Here is a 22,725-nt window from a genome sequence, read left to right as displayed (position 1 = left end):
CTCCAAGCCCCTGAAGTGCCCCCAAGATCCCGAGAAGTCCCCAAGAGCCTGAGATGTCCCCAAGGCACTGAGCTGTGCCCAAGCCCCTGAGGTGTCCCTAAGATCCTGAGATGTCCCCAAGCCTCTGAGATGTCCCCAAGGCACAGAGATGTCCCCAAGCTCCTGAGGTGTCCCCAAGTTCCTGCAATGTCCCCAGGGTTCTGAGATGTCCCCAAGGCACTGAGATGTCCCCAGGCCTCTGAGATGTCCCCAGGCGCCTGAGGTGTCCCCAAGGCACTGAGATGTCCCCAAGCCTCTGAGATGTCCCCAAGGCACTGAGATGTCCCCAGGCCTCTGAGATGTCCCCAAGGTTCTGAGATGTTCCCAAGGCACTGAGATGTCCCCAGGCCTCTGAGATGTCCCCAGGTGCCTGAGGTGTCCCCAAGGCACTGAGATGTCCCCAAGATCCTGAGATGTCCCCAGGATCCTGAGATGTCCCCAAGCCTCTGAGATGTCCCCAGGATCCTGAGATGCCCCCAAGGCACTGAGAAGTCCCCAAGATGATGAGATGTCCCAAAGCCCCCGCGATGTCCCCAAGTACCTTGACGCGCCCCCCGCCCTGCCTCCCACCACCCCCACCCCAGCACGAGGACCTCTTCCCACCTACCTTCGGGGCTGCTGGTGCTACCCCAGCCTGAGACGACGCACTCGCTGTTGGGGGGGGGACAACGCCTGGGGAGCGCCACGGGCCGGATGTAGTCGGTGAAGCGGACCGGCTTCTGGAGCTTCAGCAGCATGATGTCACCGTCATGGGTGGTGGGGTCGTAGTTGGGGTGGATGAAGGCCTTGGCCGAGTTGACGCACTGCTCCGTTCCTTCCTTGGTCTTCAGGCTGTGGTCGCCCATGCGGATGGGGATGGAGCTGGGCGAGGGGACGGGGGAGAAAGGAGGGCGGTGACGTTCCCCGGTGGACGCGGGGCCTCTTCGGGACAACCCGAGGTGAAGAAGAGCCCGGATTTCCGGGCCGTTCACCAAAAAAACACGCAACACCCCCAAAATTGGGGTTTTCAACCCCGTTTTTTTTTTTGTCATGGCCGCTCCTTCCCTCAGCCAGAAGGACAGACGACCCAAACGGTGGACAAACAGCCACGGTTCTACCGGGAGGAGACGGTTTCAGCACCTGCGACGCCGGGCCGGTGGCCTCACGGTGCTCCTGCGGGCTCAGCACATGGGTGCCACCACCCAGCCCAGTCACACCAGTACTGTCGCAACCCCATGGGATGGTCATACTGGGAGCCCAACGCAATGGGATGGTCCTACTGGGAGCCCAACCCCATGGGACGGTCATACTGGGAGCCCAACGGGACGGCTGTGGTGGCCAGGCCAATGGGATGGTCATACTGGGAGCCCAACGCAATGGGATGGTCATACTGGGAGCCCAACAGGATGGCTGTGGTGGCCAGGCCGATGGGATGGTCATACTGGGAGCTCAACCCCATGGGATGGTCATACTGGGAGCCCAATGGGATGGCTGTGGTGGTCAGTCCAATGGGATGGTCATACTGGGAGCCCAGCCCAACGGAATGGTCATACTGGGAGCACAACCAATTGGGATGGTCATACTGGGAGCCCAGCTGGATGGTTGTGATGGCCAACCCAATGAGATGGTCATACAGGGAGCCCAACGCAATGGGATGGTCATACTGGGAGCCCAATGGGATGGCTGTGGTGTCCAGTCCAATGGAATGGTCACACTGGGAGCACAACCAATTGGGAGGGTCATACTGGGAGCCCAACCCAATGGGATGATGGCATTTGGAAGCCAACTGGAAGTTGGCCACAGTGGTGGTCTCCACTGGTCCCAGCAGCTCACCACCCAGTCCCAACTGGTTGGCCTCATGGTCGGTGGGAAGCCGTGGGTCCCAGCATGCCGTGGGGTGGGGAAGAGGCCCTGACCCAGAGATGCCGTCACAACGTCCACCTCTGCCGTTGAGGTTCTCCACCCATATTGAGATGAACCCCAACACTTCCACGACCTCCACCTCTTAGTGGCTCCCTCCATGGCTCCTCCCAGGAAGTGGCAGCCAATGGGAGGACCCCACCTTGCCACACCCCTCTGCACCACGTGGTCTGGCCCCGCCCACCCCCCCGAGGCCCCTCCCCCACCTCTTGGTGTCGCAGTGGGCGGCCGTCAGCACCCACATCTTGTCGATGAGGACCCCGCCGCAGTGGATGTTCTTCTGGGGGCCCAGGAGCACCACCTGGTAGGGGTGACGCTTCTTCTGGCAGCTCTGGCCCCCCACGATCCGGTTCTCATCGCCCACGGCCGCTGTGGGAGCAGAGATGGGGCTCAGCACCTCCCAGTGCCTCCCAGTTCCCTCCCAGTGCCTCCCAGTTGCCTCCCAGTGCCTCCCAGTGCCTCCCAGTGCCTCCCAGTCTCCTTCCGGTTCCCTCCTAGTGGGTCCCCTGGGACACCCAGCACCACCCCGTGTCACCCCCATGTCCTCCGGGCTCTTCCTTTCCCACCCAGTGCCTCCCAGTTTCCACCCAGTGCCTCCCAGTTGCCTCCCAGTGCCTCCCAGTCTCCTTCCGGTTCCCTCCTAGTGGGTCCCCTGGGACACCCAGCACCACCCCGTGTCACCCCTGTGTCCTCCCAACTCTTCCTTTCCCTCCCAGTGCCTCCCAGTTTCCACCCAGTGCCTCCCAGTTGCCTCCCAGTGCCTCCCAGTCCCCTCCTAGCGGGTCTTCTGGGACATCCAGCATCACCCCGTGTCACCCCCGTGTCCTCCCAGCTCTTCCTTTCCCTCCCAGTGCCTCCCAGTTGCCTCCCAGTCCCCTTCCAGTTCCCTCCTAGCGGGTCTTCTGGGACACCCAGCACCACCCCGTGTCACCCCCGTGTCCTCCCAGCTCTTCCTTTCCCTCCCAGTGCCTCCCAGTTGCCTCCCAGTTGCCTCCCAGTGCCTCCCAGTCCCCTCCTAGTGGGTCTTCTGGGACACCCAGCATCACCCCGTGTCACCCCCGTGTCCTCCCAGCTCTTCCTTTCCCTCCCAGTGCCCCCAGTGACCTACCGCTTCCCACCCACTGCCTCCCAGTGCCTCCCAGTTCTTTCCCAACACTGCCTCGTTCCTGCTCCGTGGCCCCCAGTGCCTCCCAGTGCCTCCCTGTGTCACACCATTTCCTCCAGCTGCCTGCCACGCCTTCCCAGCAGCCTCCAGTTCCCTCCCAGTGCCCCCAGTTCTACCAGCTCCCTCCCAGTACACCCTCAGCACCTTCCAGTTCCCTCCCAGTTCCCCTCAGTATCTTCCTGGTGCCTCCCAGTGCTTCCCCATTCCTTCCCACATGCCACCAGTGTGCTCCCAGTGCCTCCAGTTCACCTCCAGCTCCTTCCCAGTACAATCCCAGTGCCCTCCATTACCCCCCTGCAACCTCCTTGTTCCCTTCTACACTCCACCACTGCTCCCAGTGCTCCCAGTGCTTCCCAGTTCCACCCTTGCAGTGTTCTCCAGTACCTCCTCTTTCCCTCTTACCCACACCAGTACACTCCCAGTGCCTCCCAGTGCCCTCAGCTCACCCACAGCTCCCTCCCAGTACTCCCTGGAGGGTCCTCAGTGCCTCCTGGGGCCTCCCAGCATCCTCCCAGTACCTCCCAGCACCTTCGAGTGCTCACCAGTTCCCTCCCACAGCCCCCACATCACTCCCAGTGTCTCCCAGTATCTCCCAGCACCATCTAGTGCTCTCCAGTTCCCTCCCAGTGCTTTCCAGTGCCTCCCAGTGCCCTCCCAGAATCCTCTAGTGCTCTCCAACATCCTCCCAGTGCCCCCAGCACCCCCCCAGCACCCTATAGTGCTGTCCAGTTCCCTCCCAGTGCTTTCCAGTGCATCCCAGTGCCCTCCCAGCACCATCTAGTGCTTTCCAGCATCCTCCCAGTGCCTCCCAGTGTCCCCCAGTGACCTCCCAGCACCCTCTAGTGCACCCCAGCACCCCCCCAGTGCCTCCCAGTGTCCCCCAATGACCTCCCAGCACCCTCCAGTGCTGTCCAGTTCCCTCCCAGTGCCTCCCAGTGTACCCCAGTGACCACCCAGCACCCTCTAGTGCTCTCCAGCATCCTCCAAGTGCCTCCCAGCACCCTCCCAGTGCCTCCCAGTGTCCCCCAGTGACCTCCCAGCACACTCTAGTGCTCCCCAGCACCCTCCCAGTGCCTCCCAGTGTCCCCCAGTGACCTCCCAGCACACTCTAGTGCTCCCCAGCACCCTCCCAGTGCCTCCCAATACCTTCCCAGCACCCTCTAGTGCTCCCCAGCACCCTCCCAGCACCCTCCCAGCACCCTCTAGTGCTCCCCAGCACCCTCCCAGTGCCTCCCAGTGTCCCCCAGTGACTTCCCAGCACCCTCTAGTGCCCCCCAATACCCTCCCAGTGCCTCCCAATACCTTCCCAGCACCCTCTAGTGCTCCCCAGCACCCTCCCAGCACCCTCCCAGCACTCTCTAGTGCTCCCCAGCACCCTCCCAGTGCCTCCCAGTGTCCCCCAGTGACCTCCCAGCACCCTCTAGTGCCCCCCAATACCCTCCCAGTGCCTCCCAATACCTTCCCAGCACCCTCTAGTGCTCCCCAGCACCCTCCCAGCACCCTCCCAGCTCCCTCTAGTGCTCCCCAGCACCCTCCCAGTGCCTCCCAGTGTCCCCCAGTGACCTCCCAGCACCCTCTAGTGCTCCCCAGCATCCTGCCAGTGCCCCCAGCACCCTCTAGTGCCCCCAGCACCCTCCCAGCACCCTCTAGTGTTCTCCAGTTACCTCCCAGTACAACCCAGCACCCTCTACCTCTCCTCTGCACCCTCCCAGCATCTCCCAGTGCCCTCCAGTGCCCTCCCAACACCCTCTAGTGCTCTCCAGTTCCCTCCCAGTGCCCCCCAGCACCCTCCCAGCACCCTCTAGTGCTCTCCAGTTCCCTCCCAGCACCTCCCAGTGCCCCCCAGTGCCCTCCCAGTGCCCTCCCAGTGCCCCCCAGTGCCCCCCAGTGCCCTCACCGGTGGCCAGGAGCAGCAGCGGCAGGAGGCGCTCCATGGCGGCTGGTGTGAGGAAGAGGAGGGTGGCGGGGCGCTGGGCCCGGTCCCTTAAATCTCTGTTGGGCCCCGCCTGGGCTGGGGCCACCCTGGGAGGGAGCGGGGCCGGTCGGGGCAGTCCCACCCTCCCGCCACACCCCGGCCCGGGGCAGTGCAGGTGCCAACCAGTGCCTCCCAGTGCCTCCCAGTGCCTCCCAGCGCCTCCCAGGGCCTTCCCAGGCCTTCCCAGCACCTGGCAGGGCATCCTGGGGCATCCCAGTGCCTCCCTAGTGCCTCCTGGGCTCTTCCCAGTGCCTCCCAGTGCCTCCCAGTGCCTCCCAGCGCCTCCCAGGGCCTTCCCAGGCCCTTCCCAGGCCTTCCCAGCACCTGGCAGGGCATCCTGGGGCATCCCAGAGCCTCCCAGTGCCTCCTGGGGGAACCCAGTGCCTCCCAGTGCCTCCTGGGGCATCCTAGTGCCTCCCCAGTGCCTCCCAGTGCCTTCCCAGTGTCTCCCAGGCCCTTCCCAGGCCCTTCCCAGCACCTGGCAGGGCATCCTGGGGCATCCCAGTGCCTCCCAGTGCCTCCTGGGGCATCCTAGTGCCTCCCTAGTGCCTCCTGGGCTCTTCCCAGTGCCTCCCAGTGCCTCCCAGTGCCTCCCAGTGCCTTCCCAGTGCCTTGCTGGGCATCCTAGTGCCAACCAGTGCCTCCTGGGGCATCCTAGTGCCTCCCAGTGCCTCCCAGATCCTTCCCAGGCTCTTCCCAGTGCCTTGCCAGGGTATCCTGGGGCCTTCCAGTGCCTCCTGGGGCATCCCAGTGCCTTCCCAGTGCCTCCCAGTGCCTTCCCAGTGCCTTGCTGGGCATCCTAGTGCCTCCCAGTGCCTCCCAGAGCCTTCCCAGGCTCTTCCCAGTGCCTTGCCAGGGTATCCTGGGGCCTTCCAGTGCCTCCTGAGGCATCCTAGTGCCTTCCCAGTGCCTCCCAGTGCCTTCCCAGGCCCTTCTCTGCACCTGGCAGGGCACCCTGTGGTATCCCAGTGCCACCCAGTGCCTCCTGGGGCATCCCAGTGCCTCCCAGTGCCTCCTGGGGCACCCTAGTGCCACCCAGTGCCTCCTGGGGCATCCCAGTGCCTCCCAGTGCCTCCTGGGGCACCCTAGTGCCACCCAGTGCCTCCTGGGGCATCCTAGTGCCTTCCCAGTGCCTCCCAGTGCCTTCCCAGAGCCTTCCCAGAGCCTTCCCAGTGCCTTGCCAGGGTATCCTGGGGCATCCCAGTGCCATCCAGTGCCTCCTGGGGCTTCCCAATGCCTTCCAAGTGCCTTCCCAGTGCCTCCCAGAGCCTTCCTAGGGCCTCTCCTGTGCCTTGCAGGGCATTCTGATGTATCCCAGTGCCTCCCAGAGCCTTCCCAGAGCCTTCCCAGGTCCTTCCCGGTGCCTTCCCAGTGCCTTGCTGGGCATCCTGGGGCATCGCAGTGCCAACCAATGCCTCCTGGGGCAGCCCAGGGCCTCCCAGAGCCTTCCCAGGGCTTTCCCAGTGCCTCCCAGTGCCTCCCAGTGCCTCCCAGAGCCTTCCCAGTGCCTTGCAGGGCATCCTGGGGCACCCCAGTGCCTTCCAAGTGCCTTCCCAGTGCTTCCTGGAGCCTTCCCAGTGCCTTGCAGGGCATCCTGGGGCATCCCAGTGCCAACCAGTGCTTTCTGGCCTTCCCAGTGCCTCCCAGAGCCTTCCCAGGGCCTTCCCAGTGCCTCCCAGAGCCTTCCCAGTGCCTTGCAGGGCATCCTGGGGCACCCCAGTGCCACCCAGTGCCTCCCGGCACCTCCCAGTTCCTCCCACTGCTTCCTAGTGCCTTGCAGGGCATCCCAGAGCCTCCCAGAGTCTCTCAGTGCCTCCCAGTGCTTCCCAGTGCCAACCAGTGCCTTCCTGTATATTCTAGGGATTCCCAGTACCTTCTCAGGCCTTGTGAGGCCTCCCAGTGCTTCCCAGTACCTCCCAGTTCAACCCAGTGCCTGTTGGGGCTTCCCAGTGCCACACAGCTCCTCCTCGGTCCTCCCAGTGCCACCAGTGTCTCCCAGTGCCTCCCAGTGTGTCCCAGTACCTCCCAGTTCAACCCAGTGCCTGTTGGGGCTTCCCAGTGCCACACAGCTCCTCCTCGGTCCTCCCAGTGCCACCAGTGTCTCCCAGTGCCTCCCAGTGCCTCCCAGTTTGTATCTCTGTTTCCTTACAGTAATGCCCTGCTGCCCTGGGGCCTCCCAGTATATCCCAGTCCACCTCGGTGCATCCCAGTGCACCCGATGAGCTTCCCTAGGCCCTCCCAGTGTGTCCCAGTGTCCTTCCCAACGCCCTCAGCGCCCCCCCAGTGCCCCCCCAGTGTGTCCCAGTGTCCTTCCCAACGCCCTCAGCGCCCTCCCAGTGCCTCCCAGTGTGTCCCAGTGTCCTTCCCAACGCCCTCAGCGCCCCCCCAGTGTGTCCCAGTGTCCTTCCCAACGCCCTCAGCGCCCTCCCAGTGCCTCCCAGTGTGTCCCAGTGTCCTTCCCAACGCCCTCAGCGCCCCCCCAGTGCCCCCCCAGTGTGTCCCAGTGTCCTTCCCAACGCCCTCAGCACCCTCCCAGTGCCCCCCCAGTGTGTCCCAGTGTCCTTCCCAACGCCCTCAGCGCCCTCCCAGTGCCTCCCAGTGTGTCCCAGTGTCCTTCCCAACGCCCTCAGCACCCTCCCAGTGCCCCCCCAGTGTGTCCCAGTGTCCTTCCCAATGCCCTCAGCGCCCTCCCAGTGCCCCCCCAGTGTGTCCCAGTGTCCTTCCCAACGCCCTCAGCGCCCTCCCAGTGCCTCCCAGTGTGTCCCAGTGTCCTTCCCAACGCCCTCAGCACCCTCCCAGTGCCCCCCCAGTGTGTCCCAGTGTCCTTCCCAACGCCCTCAGCGCCCTCCCAGTGCCTCCCAGTGTGTCCCAGTGTCCTTCCCAACGCCCTCAGCGCCCTCCCAGTGCCCCCCCAGTGTGTCCCAGTGTCCTTCCCAATGCCCTCAGCGCCCTCCCAGTGCCTCCCAGTGTGTCCCAGAGTCCTTCCCAACGCCCTCAGCGCCCTCCCAGTGCCTCCCAGTGTGTCCCAGTGTCCTTCCCAACGCCCTCAGCACCCCCCCAGTGCCCCCCCAGTGTGTCCCAGTGTCCTTCCCAACGCCCTCAGCGCCCTCCCAGTGCCCCCCCCAGTGTGTCCCAGTGTCCTTCCCAACGCCCTCAGCGCCCTCCCAGTGCCTCCCAGTGTGTCCCAGAGTCCTTCCCAACGCCCTCAGCGCCCTCCCAGTGCCTCCCAGTGTGTCCCAGTGTCCTTCCCAACGCCCTCAGCGCCCCCCCAGTGCCCCCCCAGTGTGTCCCAGTGTCCTTCCCAACGCCCTCAGCGCCCTCCCAGTGCCCCCCCCAGTGTGTCCCAGTGTCCTTCCCAACGCCCTCAGCGCCCTCCCAGTGCCTCCCAGTGTGTCCCAGTGTCCTTCCCAACGCCCTCAGCGCCCTCCCAGTGCCCCCCAGTGTGTCCCAGTGTCCTTCCCAATGCCCTCAGCACCCTCCCAGTGCCCCCCCCAGTGTGTCCCAGTGTCCTTCCCAACGCCCTCAGCGCCCTCCCAGTGCCTCCCAGTGTGTCCCAGTGTCCTTCCCAACGCCCTCAGCGCCCTCCCAGTGCCTCCCAGTGTGTCCCAGTGTCCTTCCCAACGCCCTCAGCACCCTCCCAGTGCCCCCCCAGTGTGTCCCAGTGTCCTTCCCAACGCCCTCAGCGCCCTCTCAGTGCCTCCCAGTGTGTCCCAGTGTCCTTCCCAACGCCCTCAGCGCCCTCCCAGTGCCTCCCAGTGTGTCCCAGTGTCCTTCCCAACGCCATCAGCGCCCTCCCAGTGCCTCCCAGTGTGTCCCAGTGTCCTTCCCAACGCCCTCAGCGCCCCCCCAGTGCCGTCCCAGTGTGTCCCAGTGTCCTTCCCAACGCCCTCAGCACCCTCCCAGTGCCTCCCAGTGTGTCCCAGTGTCCTTCCCAACGCCCTCAGCGCCCTCCCAGTGCCCCCCCAGTGTGTCCCAGTGTCCTTCCCAACGCCCTCAGCGCCCTCCCAGTGCCTCCCAGTGTGTCCCAGTGTCCTTCCCAACGCCCTCAGCGCCCTCCCAGTGCCCCCCCAGTGTGTCCCAGTGTCCTTCCCAACGCCCTCAGCGCCCTCCCAGTGCCCCCCCAGTGTGTCCCAGTGTCCTTCCCAACGCCCTCAGCACCCTCCCAGTGCCTCCCAGTGTGTCCCAGTGTCCTTCCCAACGCCCTCAGCGCCCTCCCAGTGCCCCCCCCAGTGTGTCCCAGTGTCCTTCCCAATGCCCTCAGCACCCTCCCAGTGCCTCCCAGTGTGTCCCAGTGTCCTTCCCAACGCCATCAGCGCCCTCCCAGTGCCTCCCAGTGTGTCCCAGTGTCCTTCCCAACGCCCTCAGCGCCCTCCCAGTGCCTCCCAGTGTGTCCCAGTGTCCTTCCCAACGCCCTCAGCACCCTCCCAGTGCCCCCCCAGTGTGTCCCAGTGTCCTTCCCAACGCCCTCAGCGCCCTCCCAGTGCCTCCCAGTGTGTCCCAGTGTCCTTCCCAACGCCCTCAGCGCCCTCCCAGTGCCTCCCAGTGTGTCCCAGTGTCCTTCCCAACGCCCTCAGCACCCTCCCAGTGCCCCCCCAGTGTGTCCCAGTGTCCTTCCCAACGCCCTCAGCGCCCTCCCAGTGCCTCCCAGTGTGTCCCAGTGTCCTTCCCAACGCCCTCAGCGCCCTCCCAGTGCCTCCCAGTGTGTCCCAGTGTCCTTCCCAACGCCCTCAGCGCCCTCCCAGTGCCTCCCAGTGTGTCCCAGTGTCCTTCCCAACGCCCTCAGCGCCCTCCCAGTGCCCCCCCAGTGTGTCCCAGTGTCCTTCCCAACGCCCTCAGCGCCCTCCCAGTGCCCCCCCAGTGCCCCCCCAGTGCCTCCCAGTGCCTCCCAGTGCCCTTCCTGTCCTTCCCAGTCCATCCCCATACCTCCCAGTTTCCCCCCATGCCTATCAGGGCCTTCCCAGTGCCCTCAGTGCCCTTCCCAGTGCCTCCCAGTTCATCCCAGTGCCATCCCAGTGCGGCAATCCCTCCCCTCCTGAGGCCCCGCCCACCTCCTCGAGTGGGCGGGACCCAATGAGCGCCCAGTAAGGGCCTCACTGGCGGTGGGGGAGGGCCCGAGACCCCAAGGAGGGGCGAGGGCGGGCGAGCCCCGGCGTGCCTCAGTTTCCCCCCTTCGCCCTCCCCCATAATCCCTTAATGACAGGGCGGGGCCCCAAAGTGGGGGTGCGGATCCCACCCACGTGAGGTGGGGGGGGGGGCCACCCATGGCGGGGGAGGGGGCAGAGTGATGGGGACCCCCCCTTTGAGGGTGCAGAGTTAAGGGGACCATAAAGGAGGGGCAAAGGGGACCCCAAAGTAGGGGAAGGGTTAAGGGGACCCCCCCATTGGGGTGGGCGGAGTTAAGGGGACACCCCCCTGGGGGGGGCAGTTAAGAGGACCCCCCCAAATCAGGGTCAGCGTTCAGGGGACCCCAAAGGAAGGGCAGAATTGGGGGGGCCCCCCCCAGCAGAAGGACAGCGAACTGGGGGGGACCCCAAGGGAAGGGGGGGGCTAAGGGGGGGGAAGAGATAAAGGGATCCCCAAAGATGGGGAGAGTTAAGGGGGCCCCCAAAAGAGGGGCCAAGGGGTCCCCAAAAGAGGAGCAGAGTTAAGAGCCCCCCCCCCCGAAGCCGGGGCAGATGCGGGTGACCCCAATTCCCCTGGTGTCAACGGGGTTGTTGCCTCCTGGTGTAAATCAGGAGGAAGGTCCTCGGGGGCCGATGGGGCGGTTCCCCTCCCCGCCCTCCGTCCGTCCGTCTGTCCGCCCCCACGGGGTGACCTGGCGCCTCCCCCAAAAAGCCCCCTGAAGGAACCAAGTGACCCCTCCCCACCCATGGCTCCCACCAAGGCCACAACCTGCCCCCTCCCCGTGTCACCCCCTGCCCCACGGCCCTCGGGGACCGACCCCCACATCCCCGTGGCTGTACTGGGGGTACCCACCCCCCCCCAACCCCCGCCCAACGTGTCACCAGCCCGGCCGTGATGTCATCGTCACCTCGGTTGTCACCTCCTTTCCTGAGCGCCTGCCAGTTCCTGCTGAGAACTGGGGGGACAGGTTTGGGCGCCTCGAGGTGGTTCTGGGGCAGCGGGTTCGGCTTCGGGGACCCTGGGACGGGCCTGGCGTGGGGTTCCGAGGGTTGTCACCGGTGGGGACGGGCGCCTGTCACCGCCGCCGAGGTCAGATGTCACCCATGGGAGCAGGGTGGCACTGGCGGTGATGGCCACCGGTGGACACCATGTCACCGCTTGGCCAACAGGTCCTTGGGTGTCCCCAAGATCCCCCCAGGGTGTCCTCAAGGTGTCCCAGGGTGTCCCCAAGATGTCCCCGGGGTGTCCCCAAGGTGTCCCTAGGGTGTCCCAAAGATGTCCCCAAGATGTCCCCAGGGTCTCCCCAAGATGTCCCCAAGCTGTCCCCAGGGTGTCCCCAGGGTCTTCTCAAGGTGTCCCCAAGATGTCCCCGGGGTGTCCCCAGGGTGTCCCCAAGGTGACCCCAGGGTGCCCCCAGAGGGTCCCCAGGGTGTCCCAAGGGTGTCCCCAGAGGGTCTGCAAGGTGTCCCCAGGGTCTCCTCAAGGTGTCCCCAGGGTGTCCCCAAGGTGTCCCCAGGGTCTCCTCAAGATGTCCCCAAGGTGACCCCAGGGTGTCCCCAAGGTGTCCCCAGGGTCTCCCCAGAGGGTCCCCAGGGTGTCCCAGGGTGTCCCCAAGGTGTCCCCAAGGTGTCCCCAGGGGGTCCCCAGGGTGTCCCCAGGGTCTCCCCAAGGTGTCCCCAGGGTCTCCTCAAGATGTCCCCAAGGTGATCCCAGGGTGTCCCCAAGGTGTCCCCAGGGTCTCCCCAAGGTGTCCCCACGGTCTCCTCAAGATGTCCCCAAGGTGACCCCAGGGTGTCCCCAAGGTGTCCCCAGGGTGTCCCCAAGGTGCCCCCAGGGGGTCCCCAGGGTCTCCCCAAGGTGTCCCCAGGGTGTCCCCAAGGTGCCCCCAGGGGGTCCCCAGGGTCTCCCCAAGGTGTCCCCAGGGCCTCCTCAAGATGTCCCCAAGGTGACCCCAGGGTGCCCCCAGAGGGTCCCCAGGGTGTCCCCAAGGTGTCCCCAGGGTGTCCCCAGGGTGTTCCCGGGGGTCCCCCAGATGCAGCCCCACCCCCCCCGGGTGACTTTGCCTTTCACCGAGGTCCCCAATTAGCGCTACCTAATTAATGCCCTCCTTAGTGACGGGGGTGATTAATGAGGGCGGGGTCCCCATGGCGCCCGAGCTGCCGCCAGACTCTGGGAGCAGAAGCTCCCGGCACCCGCAAGGTGGATTAATTATCTCCGTATGATTAATTAGCGTATTAATTAACGCCATTAATTAGTCTTATTAATTAGTCCCTTTCCCCTGCGCAGGGGAGGGGGGAGGTTTCTCGTTCACGCTAACGAGGGAAATCCCGCTGGGTCGCTCATTAAATGGTTGTTCCTCCCCCCCCCCAGCGTTCCCAGTGACCCCAGCTCCCCCCCAAATCCCACTGCCCCCCATCTCCCACAGCCCCCCACCTCCCAGTGCTCCCAGTGACACCAGCTCCCCCCCAAATCCTGTTACCCCCCATCTCCCACAGCCCCCCACCTCCCAGTGCTCCCAGTGACCCCAGTCCCCCCCAAATCCTGTTACCCCCCCAATCTCCCACAGCCCCTCACTTCCCAGTGCTCCCAGTGACCCCAGTTCCCCCCCAAATCCTGTTACCCCCCATCTCCCACAGCCCCCCACCTCCCAGTGCTCCCAGTGACCCCAGTTCCCCCCCAAATCCTGCTACCCCCCATCTCCCACAGCCCCCCACCTCCCAGTGCTCCCAGTGACCCCAGTCCCCCCCAAATCCCACTGCCCCCCACCTCCCAGTGCTCCCAGTGACCCCAGTCCCCCCCAAATCCTGCTACCCCCCGTCTCCCACAGCCCCCCACCTCCCAGTGCTCCCAGTGACCCCAGTCCCCCCCAAATCCCACTGCCCCCCACCTCCCAGTGCTCCCAGTGACCCCAGTTCCCCCCCGAAATACAGTTTCCCCCCCCAATCTTAAACTTCCCGGTGCTCCCAGCCCTCCCGGTTCCCCCCCCACACCCCCCCCCATGACACCATCTCTCCGCTTTCAATCTTTTCCTTTATTTTTCAACCCAATTTCTACCATTTCCCCAGTGCATTCTGGGACACTTTCCCTCCCCCCGCCGTCCCACCCCACCCCACAAGAAGGGGGCGCAGGTCCCCCTGGGGGTGATGCGGTGGGAAGGGGGGGGCAGGGGAGAGGCGGTGGGGGTGCGGGGGGGTGGGTGTGGGGGAGGTCTCACTGCCTCCCGATGTATCTCCGGATCCAGGGCACGGCTCGGCAGACGTTGGCGTAGACGCCGGGTTGGCCGCGGCGCCCGCAGACGGCCATGCCCCACGAGACCACGCCTTGCAGCTCCCCGTTGCACACCAGCGGGCCCCCGGAGTCACCCTGCGAGGGGGGGAGGGGCGAGAGGGGCACGTGGTGGGTCTCGCTTGGGGGGGGAGGGGCGTAGAGCCCGCGTTGGCCCGTTCCATGAGCCTCGGCCCTTCCCCAGCTCCGCAGCAGGAGCAGAAGGTCGTTGGTGGGAACCTAAACCTCACGTGGGCCTGTCCACGTGTCACAGCCCTTCCCCAGCTCCGCAGCAGGAGCAGGAGGTCGTTGGTGGGAACCCAGACCTCGCGTGGGCCCGTTCCATGAGCCTCGGCCCTTCCCCAGCTCCGCAGCAGGAGCAGAAGGTCGTTGGTGGGAACCCAGACCTCACGTGGGCCCATCCAACGTGTCACAGCCCTTCCCCAGCTCCGCAGCAGGAGCAGAAGGTCGTTGGTGGGAACCTAAACCTCACGTGGGCCTGTCCACGTGTCACAGCCCTTCCCCAGCTCCGCAGCAGGAGCAGGAGGTCGTTGGTGGGAACCCAGACCTCGCGTGGGCCCGTTCCATGAGCCTCGGCCCTTCCCCAGCTCCGTGGCTGGAGCAGGAGGTTGTTGGTGGGAACCCAAACCTCACATGGGCCTGTCCATGTGCCTCGACCCTTCCCCAGCTCCGTGGCTGGAGCAGGAGGTTGTTGTTGGGAACCCACACCTCACGTGGGCCTGTCCATGTGCCGCGGCCCTTCCCCAGCTCCGCGGCTGGAGCAGGAGGTCGTTGGTGGGAACCCAGACCTCACGTGGGCCCATCCATGTGCCGCGGCCCTTCCCCAGCTCCGCGGCTGGAGCAGGAGGTTGTTGGTGGGAACCCACACCTCACGTGGGCCTGTCCATGTGCCGCGGCCCTTCCCCAGCTCCGCGGCTGGAGCAGGAGGTCGTTGGTGGGAACCCAGACCTCACGTGGGCCCATCCATGTGCCGCGGCCCTTCCCCAGCTCCGCGGCTGGAGCAGGAGGTCGTTGGTGGGAACCCAGACCTCACGTGGGCCCGTCCACGTGTCACAGCCCTTCCCTGGTTTCATGACTTGGGTTGAAGGAACCCAAAACTTGCATCGACCCGTCTCACTTCAACTCAAAGCCACACCAAGACCCTCCTCTCCTCAGCAGCAACCTCGGCGGTGGCTGAAGGGACGTCACCCCCCCCCACCCCCACCCCCACCCCAGGCCTCCTCTTACCTGGCAGGAATCGATGCCCCCTGGGGGACGCCGGCGCAGAACATGTTGCGGGTGACGGCGTTCCCGTACGCCTGGCCGCACTTTCCCCGCCCGAAGGTTTGGATGGCGGCACACTGCAAATTTCGGGGCAGACTTACTGCAAAACCAGGCGGGGATGGAGAGAGGGAGACAATGAGAAAGGGCAGCCCCCGAACGCTGAGGCCTGGGCAGACCTCGTTACACTTCTTGCAGGGTTCTCTGGGAGGTGGGCAATGGAGATGCCTTCAACAGAGGTGGGTCAACACAAAGGAAACCTGGCCGCAAAGGGAAAAACTTGACCGTGAAGGGAAAAACCCCAACCCGAAGGGAAAAATCTGACCCTGGGGGGAAAAAAACTGACCCCAAAAGGAAAAACCTGACCTTGGAGGGAAAAACCCAACCCTGGGGGGAAAAAAACCGAACCACGGACAGAAAAAAACCCAACTGCGAAGGGAAACTCAACCACGAAGGGAAAAACCCCAACCCCGAAGGGAAAAACCCCAACCCCGAAGGGAAAAACCCTGACCCCAAAGGGAAAAACCCTGACCCCGAAGGGAAAAACTCAACCCTGGAAGGGAAAACCTGACCACAGAGGGAAAAACCCGATCCCAGAGGGAAAAAACCCAACCCCGAGGGAAAAACCCAACTGCGAAGGGGAAAACCTGACCCTGAAGGGAAAAAACCCAATCCTGGAGGGCAAAAACCAACCCTGGAGGGAAAAACTTGACTACAAAGGGAAAAACCCAACCCCAGGGGGAAAAAACCCAACCCTGGACAGAAAAAACCCGACTGTGAAGGGAAAACCCCGACCATGAAGGGGAAAAACCCCAACCCCGAAGGGAAAAGCTTGACCATGGAGGGAAAAACTCAACTCAGGAGGGAAAAAACCTGACCCTGAAAGGAAAAACCCGACCCTGGAGGAAAAAACCCAACTGCGAATGGAAAAACCCAACCACGAAGGGAAAAACCTGACCCTGGAGGGAAAAACTCAACTCAGGAGGGAAAAAACCTGACCCTGAAGGGAAAAGAACCCGACCATGGAGGGAAAAAACCTGACCCCGAAGGGAAAAACCTGGCCATGGAGGGAAAAACCCTACCTAGGAGGGAAAAACTCAACTCTGGAGGGAAAATCCCAACCCTGGGGGAAAAAACCTGACCCCGGACAGAAAAAAACTGACTGTGAAGGGAAAACCCTGACTGCAAAGGCTAAAACCCTGACCCTGAAGGGAAAAACTCAATGCTGAAGGGAAAAACCCGACCCTGAAGGGAAAAACCCAACCATGGAGGGAAAAACCCGACCACGAAGGGAAAAACTCAACTCTGGAGGGAAAAACCTGACCCCGAAAGGAAAAACTCGACCCTGAAGGGAAAAACCCGATTGCAAAGGGAAAAACCCGACCCTGGAGGGAAAAAATCCAACCTCGGAGGGAAAAACCTGACCCTGGAGGGAAAAAACCCAACCCCGGAGGGAAAAAAACGACCCTGGAGGGAAAAACTTGACTGCGAAGGGAAAAACCCGACCCTGAAGGGAAAAACTCAACTCAGGAGGGAAAAACCCCGACCCTGGAGGGAAAAAAAACCCGACCATGGAGGGAAAAACTTGACTGCGAAGGGAAAAAGCTGAACCTGAAGGGAAAAAACCTGACCTGGGAGGGAAAAACTTGACTGCAAAGGGAAAAACCCAACCCTGAAGGGAAAAAACAGACCTCGGAGGGAAAAACCCAAGTGGAAGTCGTTCTCCATGGCGAGCTGCTCGTTGGGCAGAGTTAAGGTGACACCAGGGAAGCCCTGATCCCCCTGGCCTCCCCGGTGAGCCCTCCACCCCATCCGCCTGCCTCCCCCCTTCCTCCCCCGCGCTCTCCCTCGCGAGCCAATACCTCCAGGAGACCGGGTCGTGCCCCAGCCGGAGACGGTGCACATCATCCCTTCCATGGGACACCTCTGGGCCAACCGGATCTTCTTGACGTTGCCGCTGAACTGCACGGGTTTGTTCAGCCTCAGGAGCATGAAATCATTGTCATTCCTGAAGGGGTTGTAGGACGGGTGGACGTGGAACGCTGAGACTAACCTCAACTGTCCCGTCCCGTCCCGTAACGTGTCCGTCCCGATTAACACCTGGAGGGCTCTGCCCAGGGAAGAAAGGTTGAAAAATCAGTGCTGGTCCCTTCCAGAAGAGACAAATAAACCCTTGGCCTCAAAAGTCACCCGTCAAGGAGATGAGGAGGCCACTGGCGCTTCTCCGCAGGGCAGAGTTGAGGCGAGGCGGCCTCCGGAGCCCCTTATCCCATTTCCCTCAGGGAAGAGGCCGGGAAAACACGCTCTTGCCTTGAGGATTCACGAGCCGGCTCTCGTCCGAGAGCTCTTTGAAGGCTCAGGTCCCCTGGGGGCCTCTTCCATCTCCACGGGGAAACCGTGGCGCCTCTCGACTTCACCTCCTTGACTTCCTCTTCCTGACCCCACGCCTGCGACATCTCACCAACATTTGCCCTGAGCCCAACGTCTTGAAAACTTCTCTCCTACCTTATTTTTTGGGGTTATTTTGTTCATTTTTATTCATTATTTCCCCTCCAAAAGGCCCAGCTTCCTCTCACAGGACCTTGTGGAGAAGCTGGAACAACTTGTGTGGGGGCGGGGGGACCTCCTCCACTTAGTGTCATCACCTGGACAAAGGGGGGGTGGGTGGGGTGATGGACCTCAAAGTTGGGGGTGGGGGGAGGTTCTTGGGTGGACGTTGTCACCCTTCCAGGGACATATCGGCTCCTCCAGCCTCCATGTGGAGGATGGTTTTGTCACTCTCTAGAGGCACCCGGACCCCAACATCTGGAGATGTTCCTGGAGAACACCAACATCTAGAGCCATGGGCCACCTGGGGGTACAAACAACTGGAGGTCCCGGGCTCTGGACACCTCTAGAGGTCCCAGCCTCCCTCTGGAGGTCCCGGCCTCTGGAGGTCCCTGCCTCCAGAAGTCCCTGCCTCCCTCTGGAGGTCCTGGCCTCTGGAGCTCCCGGCCTCTGGATTTACCTGCCTCTGGAGGTCCTGGCCTCTGGAAGTCCCTGCTTCTGGAGGTCCAGGACTCTGGAGGTCCTGGCCTCTGGAGGTCCCTGCTTCTGGATTTACCTGCCTCTGGAGGTCCCTGCCTCTGGAGGTCCTGGCCTCTGGAGGTCCCAGCCTCTGGAGGTCCCTGCCTCTGGAGGTCCTGGCCTCTGGAGGTCCCAGCCTCTGGAGGTCCCTGCCTCCAGAAGTCCCTGCCTCCCTCTGGAGGTCCTGGCCTCTGGAGGTCCCAGCCTCTGGAGCTCCCGGCCTCTGGATTTACCCGCCTCTGGAGGTCCGAGCTTCTGGAGGCACCCACCTCTGGTGGTCCCGCCCTCTCTCTGGAGGTCCTGGCCTCTGGAGGTCCCTGCCTCTGGAGGCACCTGCCTCTGGAGGTCCTGTCCTGGACTCTGGAGGTCCCAGCCTCTGGAGGCACCCACCTCTGGAGGTCCTGGCCTCTGGAGGTCCTGGCCTCTGGAGGTACCTGCCTCTGGAGGTACCTGCCTCTGGAGGTCCCAGCCTCTCAAGGTACCCGGCCTCTGGAGGTCCCTGCCTCTGGAGGTACCCGCCTCTGGAGGTCCCGGCCTCCGGAGGTCCCAGCCTCTGGAGGTCCCGGCCTCTGGAGGTCCCTGCCTCTGGATTTACCTGCCTCTGGGGGTCCCAGCTTCTGGAGGCACCCACCTCTGATGGTCCCGCCCTCTCTCTGGAGGTCCCAGCCTCTGGAGGTCCCTGCCTCTGGAGGTCCCGACCTCCGGAGGCACCCACCTCTGGAGGCACCTGCCTCTGCAGGTCCCAGCCTCAACTTCCCGACCCCCAAAAACCATGAAGCTGTTCACATCTGGAAGCACCAACGTCCGGAAGCGCCGACATCCGGCCGCTAACACCCGGACCACCCACCCACCCGCCCTCGGTCATCGCGGAGTCCCGGGGCAAGGCGACACCGGCCTATAGGAAGCCATGGGGCACACGAACACAGAGCCAGCTTACTTGATTGGCTGCCTGCAGTGGGCGGCTGTCAGGACCCATTGGGCACCTATCAAGCTTCCCCCGCACAGGATTTGACCCCTCTTGATGAGGGCCACTTGGAAAGGTCTCTGGGCGATGGAGCAGGGCCTCCCACCGATGATGCGGGACTCGTCTTCCTCCGGCACTGTAACAGAGAGCAGCGAAGGGCGCCGTGAGCGCGGCGGGCGCGGCTGCGGCCGACCCCGGAGCCTTGCGAAGAAACCTTTCGGTTGGAAAAGGCGGCGAAACGTCGCGAAAGGGCGTCTTTGGAAAAGGCGAAATGGAAGAGGAAAGGGAAAAGCCGCCGTTTTTCAGCCGCCGGCACCCCTCAGAGTCAAAAATCAGCTGAAAAAAACCTAAAAATAATATTTTTTTAAAAATTTATTGAGTCGCCTATCAGCCTACTGGGTAAATTTTTGATGAAAAAGACACGATTTTAGGACCGGTTGAAACCCAACCAGTTGTAGCCAAGCTTGACCCGCTCCTTGAAGTTCTGCTCTTCTCCCCGTGCCATTTGGTGGAGCCCATGACTCGGTGACCTCACCACCCAACCCAAGCAGAGGCCTGAGGTGGGACCTCCCGCAAGGAGACCCTCCCCCGCCCTGGGACTGGTTGTGCCAATGAGCTGTCCTGGAAATCGCTGGGCATCAGGAAGTCACTTATCTCCACCGGTTTCGCCATGTTCCTCTGGGAGGGGCATCCGTTCCACCTCTCAGAGTCGTCCCAGGCCGAGATTGGACTCCAGAAGGGTGGTGACGCACCTCTAAAAGAGCTGATTCCTGCGGCCTTGGACGGTGACGAAAGCCTGTAGGACCAGCTCGAAAAGCCTCCTACCTCCTGGGTGCCTCACGTACCCGGGACTCCCAGTTCGGACTGGGGTAGGAGATGGTTGCATCAACGCAAGCAGGAGAAGCCCTGACGCGGGGAGAAACCATCAGCGTTCGCTCAGGAACGTGAGTCCTGACGTCGCTCTGGAGCCAAGATATCGTCGTTCCATCGCAGGGAGTGAGAAGAAAGAGGGAGGGTCACCAGCTTGGTCTGGGGGGGTCTTTGGTCATGTAGAAAAGCCCCAGCTTCTGACATGGCTCTCCCAATCCTTCAGGTCTCAGGACCATCTCCCTCGGCTTCAGGTGGCCAAAGGACCATCTCCCTCGGCTTCAGGTGGTCTCAGACCCATCTCCCTTGGCTTCAGGTGGTCTCAGGACCATCTCCCTCGGCTTCAGGTGGCCAAAGGACCATCTCCCTCGGCTTCAGGTGGTCTCAGGACCATCTCCCTTGGCCTCAGGTCGCCAAAGGACCATCTCCCTCGGCTTCAAGTGGCCTCAGGACCACCTCCCTCGGCTTCAGGTGGCCGCAGCAGATTGGTGTCCGCCGGAGTTGCCCAACATTGATCCTTGGAGAGGGGAAGTGACCATTCTGAGAGACAATCCCACCCCACCCAACGCCGGGCTGCTACAGGATGAGGTGCCCCGCCCATTGTCAGGATATTTATGAGGAATGAGGTTTGCTGGGTGGCCATCTTGAGGGTGTGGCCATCTTGAGGGCATGGCCACCCAGAGCTCCGCTTGGGCGTCTGCACAATGGGAGCGTGAAGCCTTGCGCCGGGCTCCTGTCCTCCTTCTTTGGTCTCCATCTACAGCTCTACGCGGGCAAAGCTTTTTGGGAACCTGAGGTGGCACCTTGGCCAAGGCCTCTGGAGAAGACTCCCGATGCCAAGTTGTGTCCAGGTCAGAGGAGAGATTTATCAAAAAAAAAAAAAGGCCAATCACTGCAAAAAAGGGTGTGTTTTCAAGAAAAAAAAACATCCTGCCTGACCCCAAAACATGCACTAGGACTTTCAGACGGGAGATTTCAAGTCCTTGTTCTCCGAGATGTCCTCACTGAGTCGTCCGCGCCACGATCTGGGCCATCCCAGATGTTTTTGGCTATTTTTAAGGAGAAACTCGTGTCTCTGAGCGTTGACCACCTGGGCGAAAAGCTGCGTCGATGGCGGCGCCTGGAAGGTGGCTCCGCTCCCCGGCATCTGCAATTGCCTTCCACCGAAAGTTGGGACATCGGAATTTACTGGTGGGACTGGTTCGTGCTGGTGGGGATTACAGCCCGCGATGGGTGGCAATGGGAGACGCCCGAGTTTCAAGCCGCCTTGGAATCCGCCACTATCCGGTCCCGGCAACGCTGCCAAAGTCGGAGGGTGGGAACCATCTTCCCGCAAATGCTCATCGGGGAAACATCCCCAGACATCCCAAGAGCCATCGTTGAGTTTTTGGTGACCAACCAGCGGGTTTAGGTTCCAGCAAACTCCTTGAAGGCATCTCAGCAGCCTCCCTGAGCTCCCACGGTGGTAGCCGTCAACGAAGGTCAATCAGTGGAGGCGTTGGCGATGCGACGTGGCAGATCCCGCCCTGGGGTGGAATCCGCACCCTCCCCCCGCCTTGGGTTCCCAGAGTCTACCGGCAGCCGGAGAGCTCCAACCAAGGCGATGGTGCCTCTGTCCCACATGATAAACCTGCCCCCAAGAAAACACTTCTTAGATGGTCATGGGGAGAATTATCCAGCCATGGTGTCTGGACACGACCTTGATCCTTCCCCGCAGGACCTGGGCCTTGCGGATTCAGCTCCGGGGATGAGGATTTTGGGTTAAGAGATACCAAGATTGGGTCAGATCCGAGGTCTTTGCAACCAACAGTCAAAAACAAACATCACGGGTCTCCTCTTTCCACCCTACCCGTGACCCATCCCTTCGAGTTCTCCTGCGTCAGAGGCTCAGTTTGGAGGCCAGAGGAAAGGAAGGGGATGTTCCCATCAGAATTAAGTCTCTCCTTTCTTTCCCTCACTCTGGGGGACTCTTTCTCTCCTCCTTTCTCTAAGAGAAATCCCCGTGTGAACTGCCCCGTATGAAGGTACCCCCGCGAGCCCATGGCCTCCAACGGGACGCAGGCATTTTCCTCCGCGTCTTTTTCTGGGTCCCGTTTCTCCCCGTCTTTATCCCAGCTCGAAACCAAAACAGGTTTCGAAACTGTAGGGCCTTGCCCAAACCTTCCTGTCAGCGAGATTCCCCCGAGCCAAGAGAAGGCATCTCCTCATCCCGTCCCATCCCATCCCATCCCCATCCCATCCATCCCGTCCCATCCCATCCCATCCCATCCCATCCCCATCCCATCCCCATCCCCATCCCCATCCCCATCCCGTCCCATCCCATCCCATCCCCATCCCATCCCATTCCCATCCCCATCCCGTGCCATCCCATCCCATCCCATCCCCATCCCCATCCCCATCCCATCCCCATCCCATCCCATCCCCATCCCATCCCCATCCCCATCCCCATCCCCATCCCCATCCCATCCCATCCCATCCCATCGGACACACTCCCCTCCAAGTCTCCCACGAAACCCCCGTGGGGTCTCCACCCCCCCCCCCGCCCCCTCCCTCGGCCACAGGTTTGACTTACGCTCGTTGCCCTTCTCCTGAGCTCGCGCCGGTGCCGGGGGGCCCAGCAACAACCCGGCTGCGAGGATGAAGACGGGGATGAAGCCGAAGGCCCCACGCTCGTCACACGCCATTCTTGGGGCAGAGAAACCAAACGGGATCAGCGCCCCACACCCCCCACACCCCCCCACTCCCCCTCCGCCAGGTGGGGGGGGGGGGGCTGTAGGAGAGCGGCTGGTGCCACGTGGGGGACGGGGGCGACGCGAGTGAGGCGCTGGTGGGCTTTCGGTGCCCCGGCGCCCGCCTGGACCTTGGGGTGGCCTCGGTCCTTCTTCATCACCCTCCTGAGGTTCAGTCCACCTCGGCGGGGGCACCAAAGCCACCTCCAGGAGCTCGGCAAGGAGCGCCCCCCGCCCCCCGCCCGCCCCATGCCCGATCTGCTCTGTGAGACTGGGAGGGGGGTGCTGAGCTGGGAGGTGGGGGGTGAGCTGGGAGGTGGGGGCTGAGCTGGGAGGTGGGGGTGAGCTGGGA

The 22,725-nt window shown here is 63.0% G+C and overlaps 2 protein-coding genes across 2 annotated transcripts; both read right to left on the bottom strand.

The window, feature by feature from the left end:
* Positions 1-618: 618 nt before the first annotated feature.
* LOC142051223 (kallikrein-14-like) lies at positions 619-5,058 on the bottom strand (the record flags this gene model as incomplete). Its single annotated transcript, XM_075080400.1, has 3 exons — positions 5,001-5,058; positions 2,145-2,307; positions 619-900 (listed from the first exon to the last, which is right to left on the bottom strand). Coding segments are annotated over exons 1-3 (482 nt in total), but the record flags the coding sequence as incomplete, so codon positions are not given.
* An 8,354-nt stretch (positions 5,059-13,412) lies between these two features.
* Positions 13,413-22,328, bottom strand: LOC142051221 (trypsin-like). The gene is given in 6 exon segments (XM_075080399.1): positions 13,413-13,565; positions 14,715-14,737; positions 14,740-14,850; positions 16,610-16,857; positions 18,751-18,913; positions 22,217-22,328. Coding segments are annotated over 6 exon segments (810 nt in total).
* Positions 22,329-22,725: the final 397 nt, after the last annotated feature.

This window comes from Phalacrocorax aristotelis, unplaced genomic scaffold, assembly GCF_949628215.1.
Source record: "Phalacrocorax aristotelis unplaced genomic scaffold, bGulAri2.1 scaffold_286, whole genome shotgun sequence".
Taxonomy (NCBI): Eukaryota; Metazoa; Chordata; class Aves; order Suliformes; family Phalacrocoracidae; genus Phalacrocorax; species Phalacrocorax aristotelis.
This window is presented reverse-complemented; position numbering and strand designations above follow the sequence as displayed.